General features: G+C 29.5%; 1 protein-coding gene across 1 annotated transcript; it reads left to right on the forward strand.

Moving 5' to 3' along the window:
- Positions 1-4,554: 4,554 nt before the first annotated feature.
- On the forward strand, positions 4,555-5,798 carry LOC149537827 (uncharacterized). The gene has a single exon (XM_089799212.1). The coding sequence runs from the start codon at positions 5,114-5,116 to the stop codon at positions 5,570-5,572; it is 459 nt and encodes a 152-aa protein (XP_089655338.1). The 5' UTR covers positions 4,555-5,113; the 3' UTR covers positions 5,573-5,798.
- Positions 5,799-11,079: the final 5,281 nt, after the last annotated feature.

Raw genomic sequence — 11,079 nt, forward strand, 5'->3', positions numbered from 1 at the left:
GAGAGTATCTATCAACAATAATGAATCTTGTCCTTGTGATTCTAAAATCAAGAATATTTTTATTACAAACAGCCCAAAACTCATATGAATACAATTTTGTCTCCAGTGGAAGACTACCAATTTTTGGTGGGGACAATGTTTCACTCTTCTTGTTTGGAGTCAGAGACAGAACAAAGAGCCAAGCCAAAAACTATCATAAAAGTTTACATCATTGATCTTCATCCAAAACTCTAGTTGAGATAGTGATATTAAAAATCCATTTGATGCAAGTGCAATCCAAGACTCTGAACTGCATACAATATCTCAAAAGAACAAGTGAGATCCATAAAAGTAAAAACATGTGAAATCCCAGAGAATCTATGATTTACTATCAAATAATATATTAGAATGGCTCAACATTATTCTAAACATATTATTTTGTCATACAAGATGAAGAATCTTATCTCTAACACTTTTTGCAAATAAGAAAAGAAAATGTGTTGCACATCAATATTAGGCGCAATATAAGTAATCAAAGCACGAAAATGACTAAATATACCAATTAAATAAATTACCTTTTTTAAATCCTTGTTTATAATGCAATAAACCAATCAAAGTAATCTTAGAACCATTCTTGTTTTGACATTGTTGGATCAAACCACTAGACAGGTTTTGAAAAGAATCAATAGAATAAAGTGAGAAAGAGGAATACCATTAAAAGACTATATCTTTGAAGGTTCTAGTAAATAATTCAGGCATTAACAAATGATCATGAGATTAATTAATACTCAATGTTTGAAAGATTTCGGCATGTTTCAAAGCACCACCTTTACTATTATGAGTCTCAAGATGAGTAATATCCATACTATAGTATAACATGGATAATATCTAATGAAAAAGAAATTATTTCACAAGTAATAATATTGAAATTGGATTGAATCATAGAAGAAATCATTTTGAAATGAAGATAAATTTTTAACCAATCTACTAATCCTAGAACCAAAATAGAAATACATGATGTACGGTTGAATTGGCTAGTGGTCCAACAATAGGATTAGTAATGCTAACATGTATATGGTTGAGAGTTTAAATGGAAGTTAGTATGCTCTTTGGAGCATAGAAAGATGTCCTACACATGAAAGTAGAGATAGTCTTGGAGGTCTTAACAATAGTGGTAGGTGGAATAAAACCTATATCTTGGGAAAAATGTCTAATGGGCTTGAAATTTTTATCAATAAGATGAGAGATACTATAAAATATACTAACACTCTTGTCATCATTTGAATTATCTTCATGAAACCTTCTATAGTGGATACAACCTCAGGACAATTTCTAATCTTTGATCATTTCTCAAAATTTTCAATATTTTTGGAAAGTTTTTAAAAATGTATAGGAGAGACTCTTAAGGGATCATCATTTTTATAAGAAAAGTGGGAAGGTATCTTTAAAAAAATAGGATTTATGTCATTCACATGCATGTTAGTCTCATTAAGATTACTAGGAAAATAAAAGACTATATATAAAATAAATGCACAAATATATGACTTATCCTAATTTAAATACTAAAAGTAGAACTCAAAGTAATAACACTCATACACAAAGAAATGAAATAAAAGACAACTCTAATGAAATTACAATAGTTGAACCTGAGTTAAATACAATTCAACTAAAGAAGATAATGATATTTTTTATGGAAAGTGCATCTATCCATCAATTTTAAAGATCTTATATTTAAACCATTTAAAATAAATCTGGAGATAAGCTACAAAAATGGGAAGAATTTAATGCATACAATGTAGATCTGAACACCAAGCAAAAATTGGAAATTTGTGAGTCAAGTTCACCAATATGTATAGTACAAAATTTTTGGAGGTAATGATATTTATGTATAGATAGATTACTCCATGTTCCATCAATTACACATTAAGGAAGGAAGATATCCTTTATAGGCTCAAGAGGTGACTCGAGATCTAAATGTGACTTATGGAATCACAATGATAAATTATAGTAATGTGAATGGCCTATTAGAAAATTCATTGAAAAAATAGTAAAACATGATATAACAAACAATTAATGCAAAGAAATTTATGAGAATATAAACTAAAAGATATATTTTCAACCTGTGATAAAAATATCATCACAATATAGAAACAACATGATGCAAGTGGAAGTTGTTTTCCAAGAAAATGATGGTAGTGGTGACATGTTTGTAGTATTTTTGTCAAATTATTCATAGATCATTTGACTATTCTTGATCTTCCTAGATCTAATTTGATAGGTCCATAGCTTTTTCCTTTTCACAAAAAAATGGGGAATTAAATCTTGTCTAAAAGGGTTTGTCTTGGTCAAACCCTTGTCAAGGAATAAACCTTGAAATATGGAATGAAATTGTATGAAGAAAACTAAATAGGAAGGAAAATAATAGATTGAACTTGCATAAATCTATATTGACATATGTAGAAATCTCTCATACCCATGAAAAAAAATTGAATCTACTTGAGTTCCAAATATTTTACCATCGAGTGTGATGTTGAATCAAGGATTCTCTCACAAATCCATATATCTACAAATCTCACTTCTAGAGCTTAAATATTGATATGCTTGATAGTCACATGGAAGGACAGATAGAAAAGATAGATGAAAGAAATGTATCTTGTTTATTGATTGATAATTCTTATACTTACAAATCATGAGAAAAAATATATGAAATTGATAATATTTCCTTTGACATCAATAATCTTGAAGAATTGGAGACTTAGAGATCTTGATCTTGGATGCTTGCTTTTGGATCTTGAATCTATTTTTTGTTTCTTTCTTTAAAACTTTTTTTAAAAAAAATTCTTTTAATTGATAATATATAATGAATGTCAAAATGAGAAGATATAAGGGACACTTATAAAACTCCACCATTTTGGGATTCAAATTTTATCTAGGTTGACTACAAAATAAAATTCTCTTGATATGACGTTGACGTCAGGCCTTGGGGAATGTTTGGGCCACAAAACCTAGGGACATGTCACCATTAGCAAAATGTCCCAAGGATATGTCATGATTGGTGACATGGCCTAAGGAAAATGGGATAAAATTTAATTTAGAGATTAGGGACAGTGAAAAGGAATAGTGGAACTAAAATACAAGTTTCTACGATCAATCATAATGGGCATTTAAATCTTGAAATCACAAAAATGAGGTCTTAGTAGGTCCTAAAGAATCCAATTATGGGTGCAAAATTTTTAGGAAGTTATAAAAGGTCACAAAAATGCTACTTTTAAATCTAACACTTTCCCTCCAATTTGGGCTCATAATATTGCAATATTCAAACATTATATTAAATTCAATAAATGATGGAATACCAAGAGACACTTATTTTCTCAATTCTAATTCCACTTGGAGAAGCTCAAATGTGACTTTTATTTTTTATTTTCCATGTCTTAAATTATCCTTTTCAAGGCATCCACATATGTGTAAAAATAATATTAAATAGTTATGTTGAATACGCACCTTTATCACTACTAATCAAACACATCACCCCTTATGAATGTTTGACAAACAATAGTGAGAATTATATGTTAAAAAATAATTTTCTCAATACAACCTAATTTTCTAAGGGCACTTTCCAATGATGTTGAAGCCATATCCTTGGAGGTACAAGGTATGCCACCTTGATTACAAGTGATTACTTATGTTTATTAATATATTAGTGAGTACTTAATAGTTGATTGAAGGTAAATTTGAAAAAAAAAGAGATATCTCCTTCAATTTTTAATGTTAAAGGAGTAGTATGTTTTTTTTTTTTTTTTTTTTAAGTTTTTAAGTTAATTGACAAGGTTAATTTTATATAAAGAAGGCACATATTTTATTTATATTGTTATAAGGGAAAAGATGTAACAAAAACAATCAATATTTTAAAAACTTTGAAATAACTTTTCAAGTCGTTTCAAGTTCTAGTTCATTTCTTGTAGTGTTCTTAATGTTTTCCATTTAGTAGTGTCTTAGTTACTTCTCTTAATTGAATCTTATCAATTTTTATTGCTTATTCTTTCTCTTTGTACAAATGTTTAAACTATTATAAAATACCTTCTTACCTAATCAAAACAAACATAAACAATCAATATACATTAACTCAGATACATTAATTTCAATACCGAAAGAAATTTGTTACATATAAAAAATCCATTAGTTCACCTAAACATGTGTTAACTCCAACATACTAATATTACAAATTCATAACCCCAAAAGAAATTTATCCTTTGCTTTAAAAAAAAATTAATAAAAAACTTGGTTACAATGTCTCTTCGAGTACGTGGAATGTTGTGGGAGATATTTCCAAAACTGACCTCACACCAACCATGTTTTGCATTAAATATGGGCCAGATTTGTTGCATAGTCATTTCCATCCAACCTTATTTACAGATAGAACATAACTTCAAGCATAAAAAGGAGCAATTGTAGTTGAGGTCCATTTTCAAAGAAAAAGGTAATAATTGTGTGTTCTTTAATTGGATGAAAACCAATCTAGCCCTAAAATATATGAAAGAATAGCAGTAATGAAAGTTAGATGGCCATTATATAAATGTGTATATATTTGAGACCCCATGTATTATGAGTGTGTCCACATGTCTGTCATGTACATGTGCCGTGTGACGTTGGATGCACATGCTTTTTCAGAACCCTCCTTCTAACAATAGCAAATACAAGGCTTAGGCCTTGTGCTCATCCCTAAGCCCTTTAAAATAAAAGTGAAGATTCCTTCTCCAAGGAGGAGTTAGCAAAAGTTGACTGTATTTCTTGAGGTTCTAATAGGAAAAAACCAATAGAAAACCAGGAGTTAGTTGTGAATTAGTAGTTAGTTGTGTATATATTCCAAGATTGGTGATTGGTGATGTATATATAATTAATATATGTCCATAGTATTAGGCCCACATACATCTGATCCAGGCCATCTTCTTCCACACGCTTGTCCTGCTATTTATTGGCTCTCATCCAATCTTGAGTTCTGCCAAGATACAAATATTTGAATATAGGTGTAATCAGTTTTTTGTGTCAAGAGCACATAGATCTACTTATCTTACAATCTTAGGAGAATGTAGAAACCAGTATCTTGGTTTCAGCTGTGATAGATTTGTTTGTTCATATGGATCAGCTAGGACTCAAACCCAAGATCTTTGTAGTTCAGGAATGTGGCGCAATGGCGTCTGAAGAAGATCGAATTGCGAAATCGGCGTCGAAGAAGAGAAAAGTGATCCATGATGAAGAAGATGAAAGATTTCCTCCTGTGTTGAAGCCAATTGTTACTGCTCATGATCCTTGCAAATCTAGATTATTGTTGTCTAGAGTTGAACCAAGTGAATCTAGTGATGGGCTTGTTGATTTGGATATTGGTGGTACTTCCTTTGGGAAGGATGATAATGATGGATGTGAGACACCCAAGTCAGAGGAGCATCAAATACCTGAAATTCTGACATGCCCACCTGCTCCAAGAAAACCCAGATCAACAGCAAAGAGAAAGGGTGGAGAATTTTTCTATGTCAGTCCTGAAGAACTCAATTTGCTCTTCAGCCTGCTGAAGCCCAAGAAATCTCAGGTCAGGTGAAGGCCTAGAAATATAGAATCCTAGATTGTCTGGCCTATCAAAGCACTTTTTGGTTTTTCTATTTGTTTCCTTCTTTTTTGTTTTCTACAGAAGTATATATGAGATATATTCCCTGGCAATAGAGCTTTTGAATGACAAAGTATGGGATTTTTGTAATATATGATGGCGAGAACTTGTCTGTAAAGCTCAGAAATTTCTTCCAAATACATTTTTAGTTAAAGAATTACATGAGCCTGGAGATCTCAAGTTATTTAATCTTTTGTCACATTAGAGAAGAAATAAGGTTGCATCAAGGTGGGTAGTTTTTAGTTTTCTTTCATTCTCTAAATATTTTGATGAGTGTGATCTTAGACGTTTTGTTGAAACATGTTACACATTGAAATTCAGAAGCATCTGAACGATAGTATCAAGAATTGTAAAACTCTGATATCATTTATATTGATATTAATTAGTTAATGTTAGTCTAAGATTTTCTGGAGAGTAGAGCTGCTATATCAAATCCATGAAAGTATATATAAAATATACTCTCTGGTCGTAGAACTGTTAATCAATAAGTATGCGATTTTTGTAACATATGGTAAGAGGAATTCTCTGTAACGTTCTGAAATTGCTTTTCAAATGAATTTTTAGTTTAACGAATTGCAGCCTGCAGATCTCAAGTGATTTGAAGTTTTGAAACATTTCAGGAGAAATAAGCTTGTTTCAAAGTGGGTAATTCATAATTGTTTTGCAAGATCTTAACGGTGGACTATAAATTGTGATTTTAAAGTTATGTTAAAAGAAAATTCTACAAATAACTAAATGATATTAACACAAATTTTGAAAATCTCACAACGTTACAATAAACATTCATTAATCAGCTCTTGAAGAGCTGAAATCCTTCCATGAAATCGATGAAAACAAAATGGTTTTTTTTTTTTTTTTACATGAATACTTTCTGTTAGAAAATAACTTTTTAGTCTCGAGATTTTCATTTCTTAATATTTTGACACAGCTGAATTCAGTTTAACAAAGCTGCCATGTAAGATTTGTTTTTTTGTGTATCCTCTTTCACAATCATATTTTATTTCAACTAAACAAATTCAACTTGGTGATATTTTGTACAAAGAGACCATATCTCTTGATAATAAGAAGGAAAAAATGTTAATTTTTTTCTGTCAAGTTGTAGATCTATCTTCTTTTCACTTCCTCAGTTTGTGATTTTAAGCCAGGCTTCATAAATGGCTACAGGCCCAACTGAGTTGTATGGCAGAAAAAATACATGTATTTTTTAATTTATAATTTCCCTTGTTTGCAATCTACTGAAATGTCGAAAGGTTCCTTGGATTGAAGTATGTATACAAATGTTTGATTGGCCTTCAAAGATCTTTACTTACTCTACCTTCGCCATGGAATAATTCAGAGACGGCGTTGAGAACCTCCCATTAAAAAGTGATAGCTTTAATTGATTTTAAAATAATAGTTCTATTTAAATAAAAAAGTTGATAGTTACCTATCGTAAAGTCAAAAGGTATTACTATATGACCGGTAGAAAAGGGTGTAATGATCTGACTTGGAAAGAAAATTATCATGCCAGTGCTTGAATTAACAATCCTAATGCTACAAAATCCAAATTTATTGGATTAAAAAAAAAAATTATTTTATTTTTTTAAAATCCTTTCTAAGATAAATATATTTTATTAGTGAATATTATACATTTATATTAGTTTTCTTGCATTATCCTAGTCTTATATATGCATGTCTTTATGTACTTAATCTTCATTTTACATCTTTAACAAACTTATTAAATGTACTTGTACACCTATCTAGACATAGTTGTTATATTACACTCTTATGACCATCCACTAAATCCCTCCTATAGTTGTATAATCGTCTTACAGTTACAAACTTAACTATCAGCTTTTCAAAACTCAATTTCAAATTTAATTCAACTAAATGACTTCATTTAGATAGCTATAGTTCATAAATACACATTCTACAAAAATTGAAGCAAGGTACTTATACTGATAGAAATCCATTAGGGTCACAAATTTATACACATCACTATAAGATGCAGTCCTATTATCTTTGAGCTTGTTCACATATTCTATGAGGGTTGACCTAAAGTTAGACATATCTCCTTATTATTTAACACATACCTTCTAAACTATTTTTAAAAACTTCTAGTCATCAAATAAGAAAGAAGCAAAAAAACAACTTTAGGTCAACCATTATATAAGGTTAGTCCAAACGCAATGGACAAGCCCATGACTCCAAACTAGATGTAGATTTCTAAACTTGATTCTAAGAAAAAACACAAATATAGTTAATGATCAAAGAATAATATCATAATCAAAGAGTGACATTTTCTAAATAAAAAACACATAATATTATGTTTTATTTTTATACATATACTTTATTTGTTCAACAAGTTTAGGACGTCTATTTTATTATTAAATTTCCATGCATAACATTTAACTTAAAAAACTTACCTAACTAGATCTCACTCATTGATAACACGTGTAAATTTAAATAGTTTAAATTATATAATATATGTATATTATGTTTCTTACTTATATTAAATTGAATAGAGAATAGAGTCTAGTAATTGAGCACTCTCATTTCATATTTATTGAAATCTTGTGTACATATTTCAAATACCTCATTTTTTAACAACAATTTATATGGAAACTCCCCTTTTTATAACCAATATTTCAATGTCACATTATCAAATATGATGCTACTCCAACATTTTCTTTTTGGCCTAAAATAGCCCAAAAAGTTAAGATCTATACTTATGTACCAAATCATGTTTTAGTGGTGTGCTGAAATATCATCACATTCAATATCTTTTAAAATGAGGGAAACATTACATTAAATTGTTGATAGTCATAATGAAAACTAACAATCTTAATCAAGCAGACTTTCAAGTACAATATTGTCAAAAATGTTAGACACTAAATCAAGAAAACATTATCACAACTATTGAAAAGAGCTCAGATAATAGATCATTACCTCTATTATTAAAATAATAATAAATGCAATTTATAATTTTCCATAAGACATTTATTACATTAAGTTTTATTAACACATTTGGAAAGCAAGCATTCCCTTGGCGTATCCATTCAACTAAATATTCAAATTTTGACCCGACAACTTCATTGGATGCCGAATTTGTTGTTCTTTGGTCGCTTTCTTCATAAAAGACTACTCGACTAATACGTGGACTTTTTTTTAGGTATGAAATCCTCTGGAGCGTAAATTATCTTAAATTTGACGTTCTGTCGTGCTGTCAAATAAAAAAGAATTAGTTCAGAATACATTGTGTTTATAAAAGTTTGAAAGGTTATTTCAAGTTGATTAACTTTTATGGGATTGGCTAAACATATACAATAACAGCCATACAACCACCATATTTAGACGGGCACGCCAATCACATGCTTACATCTTTCTGTTGCTAATTTAACGTGTTTGAATTTGTTAAATATAATTTGAGATGGCTTAAGAATGAAGATAGGTGATCACATGTTTTGATTTTGAAAGATAAAAGTTTTTTGGCAGTAAATTTCTATTTGTCTTTACATAATATTTAGCTCATTGCTTAAAAGAGGAAAACATTATATATTGGATAAAGAGAGGGATAGAGTGAGATAAGACGAGGGAGGGTCTGACTTACAAATTCAGTTGAAATTAATATAACATTTTTCAATTTATTATACTATATTTGAAGTTTATATGATCTTAATAAATATTGATTAAAATATTTGATGAAATTGAAAAGATAGAGGGAAAATATTCAATATTATATGATAATTTGTATTAAATGTAAGATTACTTTGTCTGTTATTAACATTTGACTTTATTAACATCTACCATTTAGGATATCATGCGTTACTAAGTAGACTCATAGCAGTAATTTTCATGTTCTTATCACATTTTCAAATGTTTATCATAGACAATGCAAATTACTAGCCTACATTGTTTTCTCCTTCATATGAAAATAAGAACAAAGTTTGACCCTCTTTTAGCTCCCATTTCTATATACTTACATATTAGGCAAACTCATTGTTATGCAAGGATGCTATGTTTGAACATATGCCAATAAATCTCTATTAATAGATATAACAATTTGTAAGGATAACAATAGAATGGTAGTGATGGGATGTGTTTCACTTTACTTTTTCTTCTTCATATAAGGAGTTGAATCAAAGGAAAAGAAAATTACATCAATAATAGATGTAAGTTTAACATAGCATTAATGTAGGAAAAATAGAGTAATTCAATGCCCACATGGCTATATAATAATCAAATCACATGTGAAAGGTGAGGCATGCAAGAACTATAAAATTTTCATCAATATAGGAGAATAAATACGGTAGTGTAACCTTCGATGGCTATTAAATTTCTATATTTATGTAGAACACTAGATCCTATTTATTACCTTGGAATGTGGCTCCAAGAGCATAAGCAACATCATTAAGGTAACATAGTAGTTTCTTAATGCAGAGGAGGATCTAGCTATCAGAGTAATATGTGGAAATGAAATCATGAAACAACTAACTTGAAAATAAGAGGCCAATAAGATGTGAAGAGCAATCATATCAACCAAATAGGCGTATGATATGGACATGAAAAAAGAAAATAAGAAAGATTGCACAAAAATGTAAGTAAAATGTGAGTAGCATAGGCACATGCAATTATCATAAAATATGAATGAGATGAGCATCATGTTAAGGATAACCATAAGGTTCCATGCACACATAAGAAGTAAAATCAAGGAAGATGAGAAGTTGATATTGTGGGCATGATCAAATGTAAGAATATATATGTCATACAAAGGTATCTACATGAGTAAGGGATATATAAACAAGAATATAATGTCAAAACATGTCAAATAAAATAAAAGGTAGCCTACCCCAATTGTAGAAAGCAAAACTGCATGAAATGTAATTTATTCAAAGACACAATAACTAGCACTTGCTTCAGAAAGAGGTGCAAGGGGTACACTGATAGGTTTTTTAAGAAAAGACAAATTAAAGAGATGTAAATTTAAAAGAAAGATTTCAAATTGATAGCATAGATTATTTATTCAAGAGTTGATTTAAATTGTACATTTTTTGAATTTTTTAAAAACTATAAATAAAAAAGTAATAGGAGTCCTATTTATTCTCAACAATAGTTAACCTATAGATTGGAGTATGGATTACTTATTAAGCCAAAAAATATTGAAAGAAATAAATAAAGGAAAAAAGAGTCAAATTTGTGTTTCAAGTAGTCTCTATTTGAATATAGGAGGAGCCAAGGAAAATATCAAGTTAAAAATAATATAGAAAATAATTATTTAAAATTTTAAGGATATATGATGTAAAATTCCAACCTTACAAAGAACACCTAAGAAAAAATTAAAAGTAATAAATATGTTGAAAAGGCTTGCTCAAGAAGATCTTGATGTCATCACAAGGGAGATTAGAGACCGAGGTTTCTTAGAGGCTATTGGCAAGGCTGAATCCCTTGCTTCTAGAGCTCTA

This window comes from Cupressus sempervirens, chromosome 9 (genome assembly GCF_028749045.1).
Source record: "Cupressus sempervirens isolate cs-2001-9-10 chromosome 9, ASM2874904v1, whole genome shotgun sequence".
Lineage (NCBI taxonomy): Eukaryota > Viridiplantae > Streptophyta > Pinopsida > Cupressales > Cupressaceae > Cupressus > Cupressus sempervirens.

Excerpts from the sequence above, each read along its gene's own strand:
- LOC149537827 (XM_089799212.1), top strand. The coding sequence starts at position 5,114 with ATGGATCAGCTAGGACTCAAACCCAAGATCTTTGTAGTTCAGGAATGT.